The sequence below is a fragment of the Sorex fumeus genome, unplaced genomic scaffold (assembly GCF_029834395.1).
Source record: "Sorex fumeus unplaced genomic scaffold, SorFum_2.1 ptg000019l, whole genome shotgun sequence".
Taxonomy (NCBI): domain Eukaryota; kingdom Metazoa; phylum Chordata; class Mammalia; order Eulipotyphla; family Soricidae; genus Sorex; species Sorex fumeus.
The window spans coordinates 32,137,702-32,162,893 of record NW_026606076.1 but is presented as its reverse complement, the minus strand read 5'-3'; the positions used below and the strand labels follow the sequence as shown (position 1 = coordinate 32,162,893).

Below are 25,192 nucleotides of genomic sequence, written 5' to 3'. Positions count from 1 at the left end.
GAACTGAGACAATGAGGGGTAAATACAAAGAAAAGGTTAAAGAAAAACTTTAACTAAATTAGGGATGTTAGCAAGGACATGATACGCTTCTCTGGGAGGAGCAAAAGGGGCAATTCACAGATGAAGCCTAAAACATTGTTAAGTTAATATCCAGCAGATCACCAAGAGCCTGGGCCTGTATCCTTCTTCGATCCTCTGTCACCCTTCAGCGGCCAGGGTGGCGAGACTAATCATGGCCACCAAATGCACACAGCACATACCCAGACATTATTTGAACACAACTCTCAGTATTCAGTGTAACAGCCGCGTTTTGCCCTGATCAGGGAGAGATGAAGAGTCAGGGAGCAATTTTCAACTTGATTTTAGGGTACAGAAATTCTACATGCTAGAAAAAACAACAATGTGGAGTCAGAGATAGCAAGCTGGGAGGGGCGCTTCCCTTGCTGACCCAGATTGATACTCAGCATCTCACGTGACCGCTAAAGATTTTAAAAAATAATAATTGCAGAGTGCTGCTCCTGAAATAAACCCCGAGCTTCCATAGATGTGCCCCAAAAAACCAAAAATACCCCTAAAGTAAATTTTCATTTGCAAACCGCAACCACCCCTATATCCATGCACACAGGATGGCTCTGGACATCCAGGCCACTAATGAATAGTGACCCAGGGCTACAGTGTCATTTGCCATTGGGGAGCTACCGTCCCTCCACCCCGACTCCTCAAAAATAAACAGGCCTTTTATAGAGCTGGAGCGATAGCACAGCGGGTAGGGCGTTCGCCTTACAAGCGGCCAATATGGCCGACCCGAGTTCGATTCCTCAGCTCCTCTCGGAGAGCCCGGCAAGCTACCGAGAGTATTCGATATGCCAGACACAGTAACAACAAAGTCTCCAATGGAGACGTTACTGGGCCCGCTCGAGCAAATCGACGATCAACGGGAGGGCCTTTACCTTTACCTTATAGTTTTGGAGGCACCACCGGCGATATGGACGAGAAACTTCTGACTCTGCGCTGAGGCATCCGATCTGGTCCAGCTTGGAAATCGAACTTGGGTGGGCCAGATGCAAAGCAAATGCCCTAACCGCTGTGCTATCTCTGCGGTCCTCTAAGTGAATCTGCAGCTTCTACAGCAGTGAGGTCCGGGCCAAAGGGTCCAGGCCAGGGCCCGATGCAGTCCCGTGCTGGGAGAGTCAGGACGGCCAAGCCCCGATGCTCTGCAGACCCCGTGCTCAGCCCTGGTCCCACCCGTCACTGCTCCATGGCGGAGCTGCAGGGGATCCCCAGAACCACGCACTCACACCCGCGACCCCTGCTTCCCGGCACAGCCCCCACTGCACTCACCAAAGCTCCGCCTCCCCCACCAAACCCCGCCGCGCAGCGGGAACCACCTGGATATCGGGAAACGGTTGAAAAAGGAGCCTGAAAGCGGCCTCCAAGCTGACCTGGCCCCGCCCCTCACAGTGCAGAGACCGGGAGGCAGCTAGTGCCCTGCCACAAACCCGGCCTTCACAGACCCCTTCCACGCGGGACAGCCACTTTGCCCCTCACCTGCATAACAAATGGACACTGATCCAGCATATTGCACGCAAACACCAAAATGCCCTGCTGTTATGTCACTTCCGCTTCTGCAAGCCGCCTTAAAGGGCCAGACACCAGCAGCGCAGAAAGCAACTAGGAAAATGCAGGTAAATGTGTAAGGCTTCTTGGCTGGAGCGATAGCACAGTGGATAGGGCATTTGCCTTGCACGCAGCTGACCCAGGTTCAATCATCTGCATTCTATCTGGTCCCCCAAGCAGGACCAGGAGTGCAGAAGAGCAGGAGAAATCCGTGAGCACCGCTGAGTATGACCCCCCCCCCCCAAAAAAAAATGAAAAGTGTACTGCAAGTGGAATGGGCTCACATTAAGGAGTGGAGAAGTGGTAGCAAGAGTGTTCAGTCACAAACTGGGCGTCTGGAGAAAGAAGTTCCCCGATCCTGTATTGCATAGTGACTCTGAAGCCAGCCCTGGAGATGCAGAGAGGAATTGACCTAGTAACAACCCAGACTGCTGGAGAGACACTAGAACAGGAGGAAAGGCTTCTACCCCTTAACAACATGAGAGCAATGGACTCATGTCTACAAGGAAAACCCCAGGAGGCAGTTTCAGATACAATATTTCAAACCAACAGTAGCCTGAGGGGTAGTATAGTGGTTTGGGCACTTTACTTCAATTCAGTCAACCTGACATCAGTCCCTGACATGCCCAATAGTGGCCTGGAATCACCAGGAGAAATCCGTAAGAACTTTTAGATTTCCCCCAAAGCGAAAATAGATAATTAAGTACATAAAACACAGTATACAGAACAACCCCCAGCATGGAGGCATACATGGGGCTAACAGGCAACAAACCACACTGGTCCCTTTGTAGACTGGCTTGGCCTTTTGAACAGATCTACATGGTGTTTACCATTTTGGTATATAATAGATTGTTAGGATTTTACTGCTTCCAAAGTGTAAGTCTCAAAATATTTACCCTCAATGTTTGTCTAACTCAAATGGAAAACTGAATACAATGAGCACAGATATGCTACAGCGAGTGAAGTGCTTCTGTGCATGTGGCTGACCTGGACACAAATTATGGACAGCACAGCGGGATGTAGCTCCCAGAACATAACACAGAAGAGCCTGAAAGATGGAGGTTTGGCTGTCTATTCAAAGTCAAAAGGGTTCACCACAGCATCGTGGTTGATGAACCCCACAAACCAGAGCCTCTGAACCAAGCCAGAGTCACAGCAAAGAATAAAATCAAGGTGAGTCTTGACAGCACCCATCAAAATGCTATTTTTGTACCTATTTACGTCTTATTTTTCCATGGGATGTTAAAAGACCGCGTGACCCACCTACCAGATGGTCAGATTTCTTCGTCAAGATCATGAACGATCGGTTTGAGGCTCTTTATGTTCCCAGAGCGAACAGATGCCATTGGGCTACACTAGCACGTGACAGGGACAAATGGAGACGTTACTGGCATCCACTCGAGCAAATCGACGACTAACGGGAAGTTAAGTGATTAAGTGATTTACGTCTTATTTAATTCCTTCCACCCTGGTTTATTACTGAGAACCATTATTTACGAGTTAACATTCTCGGAAGTCCACAAACCAGGACGTTATCATAACCATGGTCCAGGTGATAATCAGCAAGTACCTTTCACTTATGGTACTAGTATCACAGGAAGCTGTCACACGTACCAGGATTATTTCCTTCCTTACTGTACTTTTGTATCAATACTCCACCCACTTGTTGAAACTAAAATTGTTTTACCCAAGGTCCCTGTTCTGACCCCAGTCACTGTTATTATGGAACTGATTGATCCAGCATAACTTTTATATTTACTAAAGCTTGAGAGAACAAGATGGCCTTCCTCTATACCTTCCCAACAGGATTTTCTCCAGTTATTCTCTTTAAAGGCCGCCGGTGCGAATAATGGGCTTCCCATATTCTTACCTATATATAGTTTTTCTCCAGTGTGAATTCTCCTATGCATAATAAGGTCCGAGGATCCAGGAAAGTCCTTCCCATACTCCTGACATATATAAGGTTTCACTGAAAAATGACTTTTCACATGCACAGGAAGGGCTGAAAACAAACTGAAGACCTTTCTACATTCCTTACACTTGTGAGGTTTCTCTCCACTGTGGATTTTCTTGTTCAGAAAGCTATGCTAATTGCATGAAAATATTCCTGCAGTCATTTCATATATAAGGCCTCAATCCAGGATAAATTTTTCTCACACAGAAAAGCTTGAGGATTGAGTAAAGTTCTTCTCACACCCATACATATTTTTTTTTCGAGTATGAATTTTCCTATGTTTAATAAGGAGTTAGGGAGGAAGTGAAGGCTTTGCCAAAGTCTTTACAAACATAAGGTTCATCTCCAGTATGAAACTTTCTGTGCCTCAATAGGTTTGCGAAATAAGCAAAGGCCTTTTCACACTCCTTAAAAATATGTGGATTCACTGCAGTGTGTTTTCTTGTGGACAAAAAGTTTGAATAGAAAGTGAAGCCCCTCCTACAATAGTGACACGAATAATGTGTCATTACTGTAAGAACTTTTCAATGCCGCGGAAGACCTGAAAAGAAATGAAAGGCATTTTCACCAACCTCACAAATATAAGGGTTTTCTCCAAACTGGAAATTGTGAAAACTAAGACTATAGGAATAAGCAAAGGCTTTCCTACATTGCTTATATATATATATATATATATATATATATATATATATATATAGGTTACCTCTTCAGTGTGAGTTTTTCTGTGCACTAAGGCTTGTGGAATAAGCAAAGACTTCCCACTCCGTACATGCATATGGTTTCTTTCCAGTGTGAATTTTTCTGTGTATACTAAGTTGTAAGAGTCAGATAAAGGCCACGGCACATTCATTACATGCATACAAACTCTCCAGTATTAAATTTCCTTTGTATAGGTATTAGGATCCTATGAAGGCCTTCCCACAATCCTTACATATAACCGGTTTCTCTCCTGTGTGAATGTTCACATAGTCCCACCGGGGTGACACTGGACTCAAGTTTGTCCTTAGTGCTTACATTTCTGGGGATTCTGTCCATGAAGGGATTTTAAGGGAAGGGGATGGTGCTGAGGATATGGGAAGAATGATCATCTGATCACCCTCAGAAGACATCCTACCTGTCTCGGCATCCCCATGGGGATGGGGGACAAATTGCTCACTTGAGCCTTTATCATAGTGTGCAGGAAGAGATATTCCACCAGGGCTGGCTGCTTCCTTGTAGAATAGCAGAGAAGGATTCCAACTAGTAGTTTATGCCATGAGAGTTTTCATGTCAAAAGAAATCAAGCTCTGCCGGTATATACCTGGTGGGGTATGGGACAGTGAGTTTCTTGGGGAAGTAATAAATCCAGATGGGGGTGAAAGCAGTGACTCCGAAGCCAGCCCTGTGGATTACGAGAGGAACTGGCCTAATAGAAACCCAGAGAGTTGGAGACATGGAACAGGAGCAAAGGCTGGTAAGAACATCAGAGAGCACGTTCTGGACAACGCTCTACCCCTTGACAACACACAAGCAGTGGACTCTCAGCTACAAGGAAAACTCCAGGAGGCCGTTTCAGAAGCATAATTTCAGTATCAGGCTAGTACAGTGGGTTGTATGAAGTCAATCTAGGTACAATGTCCAGAATTCCGAATGGTCCCCTGAGCGCCATCCACCCTGAGATGGATGGAATTTTGCTCTGTCCAATCATAAATGTTGTGCTTTTTTCTTCTAATATTAGTAAAGTGACATGGGTAGAATCCAGAACTGTGACCCACCTTGTGAGTAATCACAGGTAAATGGAATGGCCTGCTGGGATGTAGGGAGCTTGGGATCTGACGCGAATTCCCACTTATAAAAGATTTTATCACCGGGTCCCTTCCATCCCTTCAAAAGACATTCTGTGTACAGTAAAATTCATCTAAACTGTCTCCAATTGAGATCAGAGCAACTGTAGATCGGGGTAGGGTGTTGCTTTCACATGGTCGACCAAGGTTCAACCCCCAGTATCCTGGAGAGTCTCCCAGAGAACCAACGGAAAGAATACCTGAGTGCAGACCCAGGAGAAACCCCTGAGCATCACCAGGTATTGTAGGATAATATTGGTTTGCCATTCCTCCCTGATATCTGGAGCTTACTTTTGTTGATTGCCCCCCAACCTTTCAATTACCTGCCTGTGAGGCAGATGATTTCTACTTATCTCTTCTCTACATTGGTTACATTCATCATTTCGACATAAGATGCACTATTGTTGTTTAGAATTTCCCCCCAACAATCAGAATTTCTGAAAAGGCATTGTGAAATACTTTGTTTTCTATAGCTGGTTATGAGAATCATATAATGTTGCACGGCCGCTATTGTGGCCACACAATTTTGGATTTCTGCAAAGAGCCAGATAATTTAGAGATTGGTTTCTGTGTGTCTTGTGTTATGGCTGTGCCGGAGAGCTGCTCTTGGGCGGCAACTCAGGACCTCAGTAGGGAGTGAAAGACAAGCCGGTACCACCCCTCTTCCCACAAGACTGCAGTTGCCCTGTCACTGCCGTCTCAAACCTTCCTTTCCTATAAGCTCTGAGGCGGTGGCCACCTTGCTGCTGGGGGGGGTGGGGAGGCGGAAGGGAGCAACACCGTTTCCCCCCCTGGAAGGCATGGTGCTGTAGTTTAAGGCATGGTCCATTTACTTTTCTGCCGCAAGCTGCCGGGCTCTGAACTAAGTCCATTTGCCTCTGCAGCCATGTCTGTGCCAGAGAGCCACTCATGGGGTACAACTCGTGACCTCAGTAGGGCATGAAGGACGAGCCAGTACCAATCCCCTTCCCATGAAACTACAGTTGCCCCGTCACTGCTGGCGCATACCTGGCTTTCCAATAAGCTCTGAGGCGGCGGCCACCTTGCTGCCAGTGGAAAGAAAGGCAGAAAGGAGCAACACCCTTTCCCTCCCGGGGAAGTATGGTGCCGTAGTTTAACACAGGGTCCATTCATTTTTCTGCTGCAAGCTGTCGGGCTCTGGATTAAGTCCTTTTGCCTCTGGAGCCTTGGCCGTGTATGTGGTCCAGATGCATTTCTGCCAAAAGCCACTGGGTTTTGAGATTTGTTTCTGAGTCTCTGGGATCATGGCCATTAATCAGCTTGATCAGGAGCCAGAGAGGCCGTTAGAAGGCAGTGACTCGAGGTTTCGCTGGGGAGGGGTGGTAAGGGCCGGTTCCACCACCATCTGGTGAGGCCCCGCGTGTCTCATCACTGTAGGCCCAAACCTGACTGTCTTGTGGCCTCTGGGGATGACAGTCACCAGGCCGCCAAGGGGAATAGGCCAAGACACGAAACCTATTCCCACCTGGAGTGGCCCAGCCCCAGTAACCTACTGCAGGAACAGGACACATTTCTGCCAAAAGCTTTTGGGTTCCGAGATTTGTTTCTGAGCCTCTGGGATCATGGCTGTTAAGTAGTTCGATCAGGAACCAGAGAGGCCATGCCTCCAATTATATAGCTGAGCCGGAGGTGGTTTGTGGGTATGTCTCCCACATACCTAACTTTTGGCCCTTTACTTTCTAGGTTAACTTTGCCCCAAGTTTTTGGGGTCTGGCCAAAGTCATAGAAGCAATTTTGGAGTATCTGAAAGTCTGAATGTGCCATCAGGCTGCTGATGCACTCACCTCACAGGTACAGATTGACCTGCTGGCAACACCATATCCCCAGACTTGGTCCTTTGGACAGACCAAAACGGTTTTAATCATTCTGATGACTAGTAGGGTTGAGATTATACCACTTGCAAACACAACATGATGTCATCTTTTCTCCTAATATAACTGAAATGAGGATAATGGTATCCAGGAATGTGACCACCCTTTATAGTTAGTCATAACAGCTGATGTTATTGCCTACCAACCATGCTGAGATGGGAGTTTGGGCATTCTGCCAGGTTCCCACCATTTGTAAAATATTTTGACCAAGGGGCCCGTTCCATTCTTTCGTAGAATCATCGGAAATCTTTCTATACACAGTCAAGTCCATTTCAACTATCTCTAATCCACTCTATTAAAGAACAATGACAGTGCCATTATCCTAAACTTTTCAGAAATATTTATCCTCAATGCTTAGGGAAATCTAATAAAAATCTCAATGCTAGGAGTGCAGAGCTGATACAGCAGGAAGGTGCTTGTTTGCACAAGACCGATCTGGATTCAAAGTCCAGATTCCCATAAGGACACCTATGTCCTCCCTCGGAGGTATGTATGAGCTCAGAGCCAAGAGTATGGCCTGAGAAAAGCAGGTGTGACTCCTCAACACATAACAGAGGAAGGCCTGAAGTGTGGAGGTTTACATATTTTTCCATTCCAAAGGATTCACTGCAACATCCTGCTTGATCTCTACCATAAATCCTGAAAACCAGGGCCTCTGTTCAAACCAGAGTCCAAGCAAAAATGAGACTCTGGGCTGGAGTGATAGCACAGCATGTAGGGTGACCACATTGCAGCTTGAGTTTGAGTTTCAGTCGTACAATGATCGAACAACCATCCCTCCATTTTCCCCCATCAATGTCTCCCCCCTACCTCTATGGCAAACAATCTCCCCCATACTCTTTACTTCTGGGCATTATGGTTTGCAATACAGATACTGAGGGGCTATCACCTATGGTCCATTATCTATTTTCGGCACACTCCTCCCAACCCGAGTGATCCTTCTAACCCTCATTGACTTAGTGATCTCTTCTCTATTCCAGCTGCCCGTCCCCAGCTCATGAGGCAGGCTACCCACCATGGAGTAATAGTCCTGGTCCTTGTGTGTACTTCCTTTGGGTTTCAGTCTCATGTTTATATTCCACAATGAGTGCAGTCAGTCTATGTCTGTTCCGCTCTTTCTGACTCATTTCACTTAGCATGATAGCAATATTTCTTTCTTTCTATTTTTGTCATTTTTTCCTTTTTGGGTCACACCCAGCAATGCACAAAGAAAGATGTCACAAATAAACACAGAGGAATGGGAGCACTGTGATAGGAGTATCCTGACAAACCTAAAAACTCTGTCGCATACCCACCCCAAGGAACTCACCTCCAGCAGCTGAAAACCTCCAGAACTCAACCACTGCCCTGCTCACTGTCACTCTCAGTACGCTTGGGCCAAGCCTCAAGTATGACTGAATCCCAGAAAACCCATTTATGCGGAACTTTTTGAGTGAGAACTCAGGGTTCTATGGAACCAGGAACGGGGATCCTTCACTCGTATCCCCCTGTTTCCAGAAACAGCAGGTCACACCCGAAAGCCACCTCTGGCTGGTGCCAGATAATCTCATCATCGGTCACCATCCAGAATCACATGTTCTCTCCCAGAAGGGAGCATAACATGACACTTGCCATAACCACGCTGCTGGATCCCGTGCTAGGCTGTTTCACTTGGGGTGCCCAAGAGGGCGGCCGGTTGAGACCCCTTCCCACCCCAAAGGACCTATCCCTGGCAACCAAAACCCTCCAGAACTCAAGTACCACCATGATCATGGCCACTCCCCACGCACTCTGGCCGAGCCTCACCCACAAGTGAACCTATTCCTGAACTGCAAGGCCTCATTTGAATCTGTACGACACTTCATACCACACACCACTCAAACTCCAAGAGTAACGCACCACATTTGATGGGGTTCATGTAAGAGGCAACCAATCTTACCAATCTTAGAGGAAAATATTTTTTACACACACACACACACACACACACACACACATATAGTACAAAGGCTCAACCTTTAACAACATTTGAATGATCTCTTATAGAAGGGCTTAATGGCCTGTGGGTGAAATACAACAATCCTCACATTCTTTCCTCTAAGAAAACTTTTTGTATCATGTTCAGTGGTTTTTCATAACAAGCAATACCAAATATATTATTTCAGTTCTGCTTTTGGGGCCCAGGCTGGGGTTTGAGATGGAACCTTCCAAACTATGGTGGTGTGAAGGTGTCATGGTGGTGGAATTGATGTTTGAATATTAATTGTAATCAAATATTGTGAACTACTTTATAAAATCTAAATAATTTAAAATAACCTAATATCCGCGGCCAGTGAAAACAGGGGCCACGTGGAAGAGTGAATGGTTGGGAATTACCACAAAGGTTTGGAGATAGAGGGTAATTAATATAGAGGAGGATTCATCATGACAGCATAGTTAGAAATGATCACTCTGGACAAGAACTGAGTGTTGAAAGTAGGTGAAGGGATATACATAACTTTTCAGCATCTGTATAGCAAACCATAATGACTAAAATAAGCGAAAGAGAATGAGAGAGAAAAGAGGTGTCTACCATAGAGGCAGGCTGGGGGGTGTGACTTGAAGGGGTGGGAGGAAAACTGGGAACACTGGTGCTAAGAAATTATACTGGTGGAGGGATGGGTGATAGAACTTTTTATGACTGAAACCCAATCATGAACAGCTTTGTAATGCCCTATCTCCTGGTGATTCAATTTAAAAAATATTAAATAATCATCACGATCACGATCACGACCATCCTGTTGTTTGTCAATTGCCTCGAGCAGGCCCCAGTAACATCTCCTTCGTCCTAGCCCTGAGATTCAAGGCTCTTTCCGGGTTAGGAGAATGAGACCCATCATTGTTACTGGTATTTGGCATATTGGGTAAGCCATGGGGAGTTTACCAGACTCTGCCGTGCGGACAGGTTACATTCAGTAGCCTGCAAGTTTGTCCAGTTTTATTATTTTAAATAATAATAAAAAAATAAAAACTTGCATGGTCATGGATTGATAATTTCCACAGATACTATAATGAATCTGCTTTTCCTCCACTCATTCAGTCCTCATCATTCAATGAGAATTGGATACACTCTGACATGGAAACTGAATCCTGCCATGGTCTAACCCAACCAAAATATCGAAAATTCCTCAATAGATCCTCTGCCCATATCTCCCTATCCCAGCAACTCAGCAGTCACACCCATAAGCCACCTCTGGTTTGCGACAGATAATCTCGTCATTGGCCACCATCCAGAGTCGCATGTCCTTCTCTCTTGGAGGAGAGTATAACCTGACACTTGACATAACTATGCCACCAGACCCTGAGCCAGGATATTTCACCCAGGGCGCCCCAGAGGGGTTGGATAAAACCTCTCCCTGCCCCAAGGGACCCAGTCCTCGCAGCCGAAAACATCCAGAACTCAACCACCGTCATGCTCATGGCCGCACTCCATACATTTGGACTGACCCTCACCCGTGATTGAATCACCATATACAGGACTGGAATAGAGATCCTCTGGCCATATGGCCCTGTCTCCAGAAAGTCAATAGTCACGCCCATAAACAACCTCTGGCTGAGTCCAGATAATCTCGTCATTGGTGACCATCCAGATCGCATGTCCTTTCCCGGAAGAGATCATAACATGACACTCGCCAGAAGAATGCTGCCAGACCCTGCACAGGGTTTGACCCCACATGCTCAGGTCAAGCCTCACCCATGAGTGAACCTATTCCTGGACTGCGTGGCCACATTCACAGCCGTGTAATGCTTCATAGGACACAACCCTACCCATACTCCAAGAATACTACACCACATTTGATGGAGTTCAAAGAAGGAGGCAACTAATCTTAGGGGGAAATATTTCTTTTACAGATATATGTGTGTGTGTCCGTTTTATATACATATATATATAATATGCACAGAAGGCTAAACCTTTAACAACACATTACCACTTATGGTCCCTGCATGAAATACAACAATCTTCGCACTCTTTCCTCTAAGGATACATTTTTGTAGAATTTTCAGTAGTTTTTTATAACAAACAATACAAAATATATTATCTCGTTTCTGCTTTGGGGCAGGGGTTGGGGTTCAGGATGGATAGAAACATCTGAAATATGTTGTTGGGAAGGTACAATGGTGGTGGAATTAGTGTTGGGATATTAAGTGTAATCAAATATTGTGAACTACTTTATAAAATAAAAAAATAACAAAAAGTAACCCTCAATAATGTGAAGTTCTGATGTTCAACTAACATCCTCAAGCATTTCTCTCTTTGGGAAAAGTTGGCAGTCAGGCAGATGCTGGATCACAGCTGGCAGTGCTCAGGCTATTCCTGACTTGGTGCTCAGAAGGGTTCAAGAATAAAATGTGGGCCAGATAATTTCATCAATGGACACGATTCAGAGACTCATTGTCCTTCTCTCTTGGAAGACAGCATAAAACAACACACGCAATAGCCATGCTGCTGGACCCCAAGCCAGGATGTTTCATACAGGGTACCCGGGAGGGAGGCAGGGGAAGCCCCTCCACACCTCAAGAAACGGAGACCTGGCCACTGAAATCCTGGACTGCGTGGCCACACAATATCACATACCTCACATCACTCATATTCCAAAAGTAGCACACCACATTAAATACGGTTTAATTTAACAACATATTAGTAATCTCTTATAGAAGGGTTTAATGGCCCTTGGGTGAAATACAATAATCTTCACACACACTCCCCTAAGAAATGTTTTTTGAGCATTTTCAGTTATTTATTGATAACAAAAATAGAAAATAAATTACTTTAGTTCTGCTTTAGGGCAGAAGTTGGGGTTCGAAATGGAAACATCTAAAATGGTGGGAAGGTCCATTGGTGGTGGAATCGGTGTTCAAATATTAAGTGTAATTGTCAAATATGAAGCAGCTGTCAAATATTGTCAACTACTTTATAAAAGTAGTTGTCTTCGTTGTCTACGCACCAACATCCAATTATGATGAAGAAGAAATTGAGAAGTTCTACAGAAAGCTGGAGAAGTTCTATAAAGAATACCACACCTTCTACAAGATCATTTTTGGTGATTTTAATGTCAAGATAGGAGCAATAAGATCAGATGAAGAACTCATAGTCAGGACCCATGGCATCGAATGGAATGAACAGGGTGAGAGACTGTCTGAGTTCATCATGTTGACCAAGACCATCCATGGTAACTCACAGTTCCAGAAGGCCAAATCTAAACGTTGGACATGTGAGTCTTCCAGTGGATGGTTAACAACGAAATTGACCACATCATATTCAATCGATGGTTTTGCCTGACCAATGTCGCTGTGGTCCCAAAATTCCATACAGTATCGGACCACCGTCTCATTCATGCAAAATTCTACTTCACAGTGTGGGGAGAAAGGGCTGCAAAGTTTAAGAAGAGAACTCCCAGAACGACCACCAACTGGGAGCTCTTTGGCACTATTGCAGCAACATGGGAAGATGCCGCCGTAGAAAATATTGACGAGAAATATGATTGACTGGTTCAGCACCTCCATGATTGTGTGAGAAACGCCAAGAGAGAGATAGCCAAAAAAAATGCCTGTCTTCGAAAACTCTTGAGCTTATTTGCCAACATGGCTTGGCGCTAGCCTCAGGCAACCACAAGCGAACAGCCGAGCTTGCAAATTAGTGAAGAGAAGCAATAAAGGAAGACCTTGAAGAGAGATGGGCAGTAGTCCTGGCAGATGCAGCAGAAGACGGGAAAAGCATTCACAAAGCCCTGCTGTTCATGGCCAACTACAAGACCAAGATGACAGCCCTCCGACGTTCTGATGGATCTATCATATCTTCCAGAAGGGCAATGAAGAAGATTATCCATGACTTCTATTAGGACCTCTTCGATAGCCACATCCACCTGCCCACATACCAAATTTTGCTGGATAAATATGTCGTTCCCAACGTTCTCCCTTCTGATATCCGACACACCATTTCGTCGGTAAAGAAGCAAATAGCACCTGGCCCAGACATGCTCAGAACCAAACCCTGAAGAATCTGCCATTAGGACTCATCAATACACTGGCTCTGCTCTCCACACGCTACCTATCTGAATGCAAGTTTCCATCCCAGTGGAAAACCAGCAGGACTGTACTACTGTACAAGAAGGGAGACATTCAAGACATTGGCAACTATTGCCCAATCTGCCTACTGTCTGTCATCCAGAAGCTGTTAACTCGAGTCATCCTGAATAGGATTGGCTAGATGAAGGACAACCATACCAGCAAGCCAGTTTCCGAAAAGGATTCAGCACGATTGACCATATCCACATGGTAACCAAGCTTTTTGAGGTTTCTCGGGAGTTCAAGATGCCGCTTTGTCTAACGCTCGTTGATTTAAAGAAGGCCTTTGATTCTGTTGAGATGGAAGCTGTGATCGAAGACAGCTAGCCTAGCCTAGCCAAACAGGGCGTTCAAACTCAATACATCAGGACCCTGCGTTAGCTCTTTTACAGATTCACTACAAGGATCTCACCATTCTACAAAGAAGTGATCATGGATTTCAATAGAGTGGTTCGGCAGGGTGATACCGTTTCACCAAAACTCTTCAATGCCACACTTGAGAACATCATGTGACGACTGCAATGGGAAGAAATGGGAGTGAAGATAGACGGTTGGCATCTACACCAACTCCGTTTTACTGATGACATTGTTCTAATAACACCAAACATTAACCAACTGGCAAAAAGGCTGGCTGACTTCTACCGTGAGTGTGGAAAGGTTGGACTACAGCTGAATCTCACCAAGACAATGTTTATGAGAAACAGTCTCGTTCCTGACGTTCCATTCACTCTCAATGGAATGATCATCTCCGAATGCAACAGTTATGTGTATAGGTCGAGAAGTCAATATGATGAATGACCTGGCACTTGAGTTGCGCAGGAGGAAGAGAGTTGCTTGGAACACCTTTAAGAGAGTCAAAGAAATAGCTAAGAGGACAAATAACCCCTGGCTCCAGGCACATTTCTTCGAATACACTGATTTACCTGCATTAACATATGCCTCAGAGACCTGGGCCCTATGGAAACAAGATGAGAACTCTATTCAAGTCTCCCAAAGAGGAATTGAAGGAACTATGCTTGGAGTATCAAGCTTCACTCAAATGAATGAATCCGAAGTTCAGACCTCCGTCAACGGTCAAGAATCAGGGATGCTGTCTCATTTGCAAAGGTGTCAAAAATCAGCTGGGCTGGACATGTAATGAGACTTGGAGATAACTGCTGTACTAAAGCCATTACTGACTGAATTCCCAGGGCGTCAAAAGATCACATGGCTGCTCACCTAAGAGATGGCCAGATTTCTTCATCAAGACTCTGAACAATCAGTTTGAGGCTCTTCATTCCTGTTCCTAGAACAAACAGACGCCATTTGGCTACACTAGCACGTGTCAAGTATGGATAGAGATGTTATTGGTGCCGGCTCGAGCAAATCGATGGGTAACGGATGTCAAGTGATCAAGTGATTTGTAAAAATAAAATTTAAATTTAAATGAACAATTTTTTTCTTTTTGGGTCACACCCAGCGATGCACAGGGGTTACTCCTGGCTATGCACTCAGGAATTACTTCTGGCGGTGCTCTGGGGACCATATGGGATGCTGGGAATCAAACCCGGGTCAGCCGCCTGCAAGGCAAATGCCCAAACCACTGTGCTATAGCTCCAGCCCCACAAATACATTTATTAAAAGACTCAGATGTGCACTAATCAGCCCTTACTGATCTAGTTTCTCATGCTTCTATTTGTCGTTCTCAATGTTTTGTTGGAATAAATAATACAAAGTAAATTTTTGATGTGCCAAAGGGAGTAGATTGGGATTGGGAAGGAAACTGGGGATATTGGTCGAAGGACAGTCACAATGGTGGTGTTGGAACAATAAATGATTGAAACAAGTAAGTATTCTCTACCCAGGGCCTTTCTGTAAGCTTATTTTTATTTTGATCCGTTTCTGGAAACGGGAAAGGAGCTCCATGGAGGTGCCTGAGAGGGTCCCCCTCTCTTTAAAACTGCCCTTGTTGGGTCCAAAGGTTTGGTGTGCAGTTCAGTGTTCACCTTCAGTGTTGGGGACCACCAGGGTTGGTGCTGCTGACGTCACACCCAGTGGGGCAGACATGGGGAGGGGGGAACAAAGGGAGCCCGCATTCAAACTTGGGGTCTTTTGCTAGCCTGGCATGCGCCCCAGCCCTTTGAGTCGTTGCCCTGGCCCGTGGCAACGTTTCGAAGCCATTTCAAATTCTAACAAAAACCAAGTTATCAGTGTTCAACTTAGGTGTGAAGAATGTATTTGCTACAGCTGAAATAGCATAAATTGAAGCTTCTCCACTTGAGTCAAGTGAAGATCCAAGACACACTGTTTCCTTGAAGTTGAGGCATCCCAAGTACAATATAGAAAGTTGAGATCAGTGCACTAGAGTGGAGAAGCTGGCTGGGCTCTGGACTCCAGAATCACTGCCAAGTTAAATCACTTGATCACTTGATACCCTGTTACTCATCGGTTTACTCAAGCGGGTGTCAGTTACATCTCCATTCATCCCTGTTGCGTGCTCACGTAGCCCAGTGGCATCTGCTCGTTCTAAGAACATGCAGGGCCTCAAAACAATCATTCAGGATCTTGACGAAGAAGTCTGACCATCTTGTAGGTGGGCGTCCACACGATCTTTTGACGTCGCGTGGAATCCAGTCAGTAATGGCTCTAGTCCACTGGTCATCTCTAAACCTCATTACGTGTCCAGCCCATCTGATTTTTGATGCGTTAGCAAATGAGACAGCATCCCTGATTCTTGAGCGTTGATGAAGATCAGAACTCTGGATTCTATCTCTCAGTCAAGCATAATACTCCAAGCAAAGCGCTTTTGATTCCTCTTTGAGAGACTTGAATAGCGTTCTCATCCTATTTTCGTAGGGTCCAGGTCTCTGAGGCATATGTTAATGCAGGAAGAACAGTGGAATCGAAGAGATGTGCTCGGGGCTGGAGGTTCTTTGTCCTCTGAGTTATTTCTTCAACGCTCTTGAAGGCATAGCAAGCTGCTCTCTTCGTTCTGCATAAATCAGGTGCCAGGTCATTCATCATGTTAATTTTTCGACCTAGGTATATACAAATGTTGCATTCGGAAATGGTGGTTCTGTTGAGAGTGAATGGAACATCAGAAACAAGACTGTTTCTCATGAACATTGTCTTTGTGAGATTCAGTTGTAATCCGACCAGTCCGCACTCACGGTCGAAGTCAGTCAGCATTTGTTCTGCTTGGCTGATGTTTGCTGTTATTAGAACGATGTCATCAGCAAAGCGGAGGTGGTGTAGTTGCCGACCATCTATCTTCACTCCCATTCCTTCCCATTCCAGTCATCGCATGATGTTCTTGATGGTGGCACTGAAGAGTTTTGGTGAAATGGTATCACCGTGCCGAACCCCTCTCTTGACATGGATGATTACTTCTTTGTAGAATGGTGAGATCCTGGCAGTGAATCCATAATAGAGCTCACAGAGGATCCTGATGTATTGAGTTTGTACGCCCTGGTTGGTTAGGGCTTCTATGACCGCTTCCGTCTTAACAGAATCAAAGGCCTTCTTTAAATCAATGAAATTTAGACAGAGCGGCATCTTGAACTCCTGAGAAACCTCAATGAGCTTTGGTTATCGTGTGGATATGGTCGATGGTGCTGAATCCTTTTCAGAACCTGGCTTGTTCGCATGGTTGTCCTTCATCTAGTGTTCTGTCAATCCTATTCAGGATGACTCGAGTGAACAGTTTGTAGATGACCGACAATAGGCAGATTGGGCGATAGTTGCCAATGTTGTAATGTCTCCCTTCTTGTATAGTAGTACAATCCTGCTGGTTTTCCATTGGGATGGAACCTTGCATTCAAACAGGTAGCGTGTGAAGAGCCAAGCCAGTGTATTGATGAGTACTGATGGTAAGTTCTTCAGGTGTTCAGGTCTGAACTTGGCTGGGCCAGGTGCTCTTTGTTTCTTTACCGAAGAGATGGCGTGTTGGATTTCGGAAGGGGAACATTGGAAACGACATATCCCTCTCGTGGAATTTGGTATGTGGGCAAGTGGACGTGGCTATTAAAGAGATCTGAGTAGAAGTCATGAATAATCTTCTCTATTAACCTTCTGGAAGGTGTGATAGATCCATCAGGATGTCGGAGGGCAGTCATCTTGGTCTTGTAGTTGGTGAAGGACAGGGAGCTTTACAAATGCTTTTCCCGACTTCTGCCACATCTACCAGCACTGCTGCTATCATGTCTTTGAAATCATCCTAGATTACTTCTCTGCACTGTTTTGCCAGCTCGGACATTTGCTTGCCTGAGGCATGTGCCAAGCACGTTGGCGAATAAGTTCAAGAGTGTTCGAAGAAAGGCATTTTTTGTGGTTATCTCTCTCTTGGCATTCCTCGTACAATCATGGAGGTGCTGAATCATTCAATCATATTCTTTGTCAATGTTGTCAATGACGGCATCCTTCCATGTTGCTGCAACAGAGTCAAAGAGCTCCCAGTTGGTGGTCATTCTGTGAGTTCTCTCCTTAAACTTTGCATTCTTTTCTCCCTGTTCTGTGAGGTAGAATTTTGCACGAAGGAGATGGTGGTCCAATCCCTTTTGGAATTTTGAGCAAACAGCAACATCGGTTAGGCAAAATCGCCGATTGAATATGATGTAGTCTATTTCATTGTGGAACCATCCACCAGGAGACTCCCATGTCCAACATTTAGATTCAGCCTTTTGGAACTGTGACTTACCATGGATGGTCTTGGTTGACATGATGAACTCAGACAGTCTATCACGCTGTTTGCTCCATTCTATGCTATGGGTCCCAATGTGGAGTTCATCGGCTAATCTTCTTGGTCCTATCTTGGCATTAAAATCTTGTGGAAGGTGTGGTCTTCTTTATAGAACTTCTCCAGCTCCATGTATAACTTCTCAATTTCTCCTTCACCATAATTGGATGTTGGTGCATAGGCAACAAAGATAGAAACTGCTGGCAGCGAGCCACATATATTCAAGTGAAATCATCTAATTCGGGTTGTTAGGCATTCGAATGAATCAATGCTCAGGGCTAAGTTTGTGTTGACAATGTTACCGACATCACTGATGCCTCTTTTTTCACATGTCCCAAGGAACAGTTCTTCTCCAGTGTCAAAAACGGCGTGATGTGATTGATGCCTTCTCGTTTCGGTCAGACCAATAATGTTGTACTTGATCTTTCGCACTTGTACCTTCGGGTCCTCGATGAATACATCAGATGCCAGCGTACATCCATTGAAAGTACAGACAACCATTTTTGTCTTTCTTCGTTTTGGCAGCCTAGTTCGGCCTTGAGATTGTATCAGCCTCTCCTTCCACATCCTTCTCGACTCTGCCGTATTCAGGGTCAAGAGAATGAGATCCATTTTTTTACTGGATGTGGCATATCGAATATGCCTCGGATAGCTTGCCACGCTCTGCCGTTTGGTTGGGATATTCAAGGTAACCTGAAAAAATAAATAAACATAAATAAAAATTCGCACAGCCGTGAACGCAGCTGTGCGCTCCCGGGAGCTTGGTGTGATAATCTCTGGATCCTGGCCATTATTGGTGTTACACGGTAGTTAAATCATAAAGTTAAAAATAACCTAACTTAAATTCTCAGAAACTGATAACATTTTAATATGATGCCACTCAATTCCCCTCCCCTCCCCCTCATTGAAGTCGTCATAAACAAGAAATTGACAAACACATCTCTGACCCGTTTATTTCTCTGGTTCTTGCTTTGTCCAAATGAGGCAGGGGTGGGGGGCAGGGGGAATAACGCACTGCTGGGTAGAGCATGACAAAAAATTACCCCCCACATAATTAATTAAAATAAGGGTTTTTTGTTGTTTTAATTGTTTTTTATTTTTATTTATTTTATTTTTATTAGTGAAACACCATGAGGTACAGTTGAAGATTTACAATTTTTTTGTGCTTGGGTTTCGATTATACAATGATCAGATACCCATCCCTCCACCAGTGCCCATTTTCCACCACCATGGATAATATCCCTCCCACCCCCATCCCCCCATCCCTCCCTGCCTCTGTCCAGCAATATAATTGCTGGACAGGTGAGAAACGGGCGTTTCACCCTGGGTTATCATTTCCGAATCTGGCACCTGATCCCCACAGCAAAAGCATTTCAGACACACACACCACTGACCCTGACTCTCCCAGAACATGGGTGGCTCTCCCAGAACATGGAGAGCAGGGCGAATAGCTGTCAGAAGGAAACTCTCGCGAAAGTTTCTCCAGTAAGATCTGAATTCAATCCCTGATGTCGGCAGTATAGATGCCTCTACCAACAGGGTTTAAAATGTGCTGGTCACCAGCCATCAAATCCAACTTGCCCCCAAGAACTTAATCCACCACCTGCCAGCGGGACCCTCTGAGTCCTGGGTGAAGCTCCTTAGTCCCCTCGGTCGCTTCCTCCCTGGCCCACTCTAGGCAAATACAGCCCCCATCCTGCTGACCTGACATCTGGGGATTCCTGGGATTCTTGGGACACTCAAGATGCTCGGGATCCACAGTGCAATTTTCTAGACCTCATCTCCGCAGATCAGAGTCCACGACTAACCCTTGGATGTTGAGACAGGCAATGAGCAAACCCTGCCCCAGGGTCAGGAAATACCTATGAACACGCCTTCTATTGGTCCATGTTTTGCCCCGCTCCTCTCTCATTGGCTGTTGCTAAGGCCTAGAGCCCTGCGGACTGGTTACTGGGAGCGGGCTCAAAGGCGCGTGCTCCTTAGTCAGGAAACCTTTGTGCTCCAGCCAGCAGCTTCTCTTGCGTACCGTTAGATGCTGACCGTTAGACTACATACCCTGTGCTTCATCACCGGACCTAGTCCTCCAATGCCTGTTTATAAGCTTTTCCGCATGTTTTGCAAAACCCAGAACAAATACCCAGACCTTGGCTCTAATTCATTAGAAGGTCTCAGTGGTCCTATATATCAGAGTTTTAGAAATTAAGATCAATCTTAGGATATTTGAAGATTTAGTTTAGCCAATAAGAGATCTGTCCAACTTTCCATAAGATTCACCTGCCACATTTGTATTGGTGGGGCGGGGGTGGGGGGTGAGGACTTAGCACTTCCTAATTAAGGAACTTTCTACAAAATTTGCCTTGCATGTGGCCAGCCCAGGACTTTGGACTTCGCATCTGGCACAGTGAGTTTTGATGTACTCATTACAAACGTGGCTCTGCCAAACCCAGTATTGTGGCTCAAATAATAAAGAATCTCAGACAACCCTGCCTTTCCTTATCATTTCTGGTTCACGGATGCAGGCTAACAAAATAAAAGGTGACTGACAGTTACCGGAATTTCACATTCAAACAAATACAAACAGCGCCTCAATCTTTGTTTTCTTTTATCTCGCAATCTATTTTTTATTTTAATTAATCACCATGAGATACAGACTTACAAACTTTCATGATTGCGTTTTGATCTTGAAATCTTTTGAGACAAATAGAAAGTGGTTTGTAGGAAGCTCATAGCTATGGGTATGTTGTATGCTAATACCCTCAATGTAATCCTCAGGATAATTAAGGTGTTTTACTGGAGTAACAGAGAAGTTATGTATTTCTCAATATATTTTGTTATTTTGTTCAGTTTAAATTGTTTGTCTATTGTTTACGGGAATATCTACAAGCTCTTATAAACCTGTTCCCTCTCCCCTGGCAATGAGGCAAGGCAGTAGAGAAGTCCAGTCTTCAGTCCCAAAGCAGGCCCCAGAAGCCTGTTAGCTGGATCCCCCTCTGTAAATGCACTATCTGAGTACCTAGAGCAAACTCTCTGCATGCTTTAAAGGGTGTGTTAATAATACTTTGGAGTTTTCTTTTGTTTTGAGGTCTCACCTGGCAGTAGTCAAGAAATACTCCTGGTGGGGCTTAGTGGATCATACTGGATGCTCAGGATTATGCTCAGATTAGGTGCATTTAAGGCAATCACCCTACCTGCTGTACTATCACTCCAACCACTATTATGGTAGGAGTTTAAATGGAAACTTTAGTAACCCTTCATAAGACGATAATTTTTTTTCTACAGAGAAACCTGTCTCTGAGGGGCAATAGGGTTTCTCTTCCACATTTACAATTACAGTTACAGATTGTATTCAGTAAAGTTGGCAATGTGTTCACATTGGTTTGGTAAGAACTGGGGTCAAAATTTATAAATTATTTATTTTTTATTGAATCAGGGTGAATTAGAGAATTACATAATTGTTGATGATTGTGTTTAAATAGTCCAACACCCATCCCTTCTACCAGTGTATTTTCCCAAAACCAGGGTCCTCAGTTTCCCTCCTACTTCTTCAAGTCACCCCCAACCCCAGCCTGTCTCTATGGCAGGTAATTATCTCTCTCTTTCTCTCTCTATCTCTTTCTATTTTCATTTTAGGCATTATGGTTTGCAATACAGAAGCTGACAGGTTATCATGCATATCCCTTTACCTGCTTCCAACAACTCATCTCTTGTCCAGAGTGACCATTTCCCACTAGTGTTGTCAAATGGATCCTCCGCTATAATAACTACCATCCAATTTCCATACCACTGATCAACCACTGACCATTCATGTAGCTTGATATTTGTCAATTTAGATTAAATAAATTTAGAGAAATACCACTTTATCCAGTAGGCATCTGGTCCTATTTTCCCAACTGCAGGCTCAAGGGCAGTTTAGCTTTTTTAATTTTTTTTGCCTGACTACAAAGGGTCCTTCTAGATCTCAGAGACAGAAGCACTGTTTTCCTCTTGTTAGAGGCTGTCTCTTGAAGACAGTGCCCTACTATCAATATGAGTGTGGCCCCATGGGAAAAAATACAAGTAGATGCTAGTGACAAAGGAATAAGAAAGAATAAAGAGAATGTACACAGAAGTTTCAGGTCAGTGATTTTCCTCTATGATTATAATGATGGATAAATAGTATGATTTTCTCAAAACATCTAGAAAGTATAGCCTCGAGAGTGAATCCTGGGGCCAGATTGATACGGGTAGGGTGTTTGTAAATTATGTGGTTGACCTGGATTAAATTCCGAGTATCCAATATGGTCCACCCATGCACCACCAGGAGTAATTCCTAAGTGCAGAGACAGGAGTAACCTCTGAGCATCACCAGGTATGACCTCAAAAGCTAATAATAATAATATCCATCATATCAACTTTAGAAATGTCTTTGACGATTGTTAAATGAAACAAGTCGAAGAAGGATAAACACAGGACGATATCACTTGTATGTGAAATTTAGAATAACTGGATGACTGAAATGCAATGTTTTAAAGAGGAGGATGCTCTATTCAACCTTAGCCCCAGGCAAGAGGGAGGAGAAGGGAAACAAGAGTGGAGGGAAGGGATAGAATAGTCAGAGCAGAAGGAATGGGGGTCAGGTCCCGGGATTCAGGTTTTATTAAGGAAAGATAGAGCCAAATATCCAATCCACAGTATCAAGTACAATGAAGTCAAGAGACCAAAATTATAACAGCCAAACTGAGAAAGCTGCTTGTCTAGAGGGCAGGGCTGGAGGTCGGTAGATGATACGGGCAGGAACCTGAGACCATTGGTGGGGGGAATTTGGCACTAGTGGTGGGATTGGCGTTGTAATGTTGTATGTCTAAAGTTCAACTATGAATAACTTTGGAAATCATGGTGTTTTGGTTTTTTACATGTCTTATTTGGAAAACAAATTTTAAAAAGAAAAAAAAAGAATGTCTTTGATAATTATATTTCATGGAAAAGAAAGTCAAAGCAGAGGGAGCACATCAAACTTAAACACTTCTGCACTGCTAATGAATGGCGGCCAAAATTAAAACACTCCCTCAATGAACAGGAGAAAATATCTGCACAGCATTTGTGTGACAAAAACACAAATTTCCAAGATGTGCTAACATTGGCAAAACTTAGAAACAAAATAATATACTCAGAACTTACACCTTGCTCTGTGCTCAGAGATCACTTCTGGTGGCCTTCGGGGACCATAAGTGGTGCAGGGGATCAAACCCAGGCCAGCCTCGGTAGTGTTCAAAGCAAGTTCCCTTCCCACTGTCTAAGTAATCCAGTCCCTGTCCACCTAATTTTAATTGATGCTTTCAGGACCTCTGAGTCTCTCTGGTGTGATGCCTGAGCAGAGCCAAGTGTGCTCCCCAAAAACAAACAAACAAAAAAAACTCAAAACAACATCAAAAACATATCTTCTCCCTCTTACCGTTAATTTTTCCTGGATCTCCTGTTTCCTTTGATGTTGTCTCACATATCTCTGAGTCTACCTATTGTCAGGTGTATTCAAACAGGTTTGTTTAGCCTAGGGCAGTCAAACCTCACTCAACTTTGACCCTTCAGCCTGCCAGGAGAGATTTCTGAGCATTGCCAAGTGTGGCCCAGAAAACAAAATAAAACAGAACAAAAGAAAATAAAATATAAAAATAATTTAAAAAACATATCATCTACACAATGGAATACTATGCAGCTCTTAGGAAAGATGAAGTCATGAAATTAGCTTCTAAGTGGATAGTCATGGAGAGCATCATGCTAAGTGAAATGAGTCAGAGAGAGGGGGACAGATATAGAATGACTGCACTCATTTATGGAATATAAAATAACACAATATGAGACTGACACCCAAGGACAGTAAAGACAAGGGCCAGAAAGATCGTACCATTGTTGGAAATCTGCCTCCTGAACTGGGGGAGAAGGCAGCTGGAATAGAGAAGGGATCACTAAGTGAATGAGGGTTGGAGGGATCATTCGGGATGGAAGATGTGTGTTGAAAGCAGATAAAGGACCAAGTGTGATAGCCTCTCAGTGTCTATACTGCAAAAGTAGAGAGAGAGAGTATGAGGGAAATTGTCTGCCATAGAGCAGGGGTAGAGGGGGGATGCGGTGAGGGGGTGAATCTTGGTGACAGTGGTATTGGAAAATGTGCACTGTTGGAGAAATGGGTGTTCTATGATTGTATGATTGAAACTCAAACATGAAAGTTTTGTAACTGGAGCTCATGGTGGTTTCAAATAAGAATAATAATCATAAAATAAATAAAAACCAATACACCTTCCTCTTTTCACCTCTCCTCTTTCCCTGCTTAAAGACTGATGGGAATCGGTCCCTTCATCCAAGCTTACATGACGTCACCGAGGAGCAGCTTATCAGAGTTTCTGCCCTACTCAGTGTAGCCTTTCGCCACTAATCAAGAACTGTAGGAATGTAAGTACCAGGTCGGGGTGCTGGGATTTTTCCCTTGAATCTCATTTTCCTTGAGCAAGGTTCAGCCCATTTTATATTAGTTTTGGTTTTAGTTGGGGAGTCACATCTAATGATACTGAGGGCCCACTCCTGGCTCTGCACTCAAAAATTCCTCCTGGCATTTCTTGGGATGTCAAAGATCAAACCCAGGTCAGTCACATGCCAGACAAGCGCCTTACTCACTGCACTATCTCTCCAGCCCCCGAAATACTGTTTTTTTTTTTTGGTCTGGAATGAACTGGAATGAAAAAGCCATTCAGATGGACACAACAACTAACATCCCTCCTCTGCTGGAAGGTCGCTCTCCAAAAATGCTTACTTCATGCCCTCAGTCCCTCTGAGTCTTTGTTCAAACTTCAGCTTTTGTTTATTTATTTACTTATTTATTTTTAGGTTTGCGGGGATCAAAAACCAGCGGTTCTCAGGACTTATTATCGGTTCTGTGCTTACTCCTGGCAGTGCTCAGGGGACCTCATGGGGTGCCAAGGATCAAAACCCAGGTCAGCTGCCAAATGCCCTACCCACAGTACCATTGCTCCCATAGCATCCCCCAAATATCACCTTTAAAACATGACACTAACAATTTCCTATTTAAAATAAACATTCTGTTACTAGATCACAAACCTTTTGACAGTTCACTTAATTT

At 44.4% G+C, this 25,192-nt stretch overlaps 1 protein-coding gene across 1 annotated transcript in view; it reads left to right on the top strand.

Moving 5' to 3' along the window:
• Positions 1–24,490, top strand: part of LOC130022184 (zinc finger protein 420-like) — a gene marked incomplete at its 5' end in the record, with an annotated part of 86,698 nt that extends 62,208 nt beyond the window's left edge. The window contains 1 exon segment of the mRNA XM_056112947.1: positions 24,392–24,490. Coding sequence (XP_055968922.1) covers positions 24,392–24,490 — 99 coding nt within the window.
• Positions 24,491–25,192: the final 702 nt, after the last annotated feature.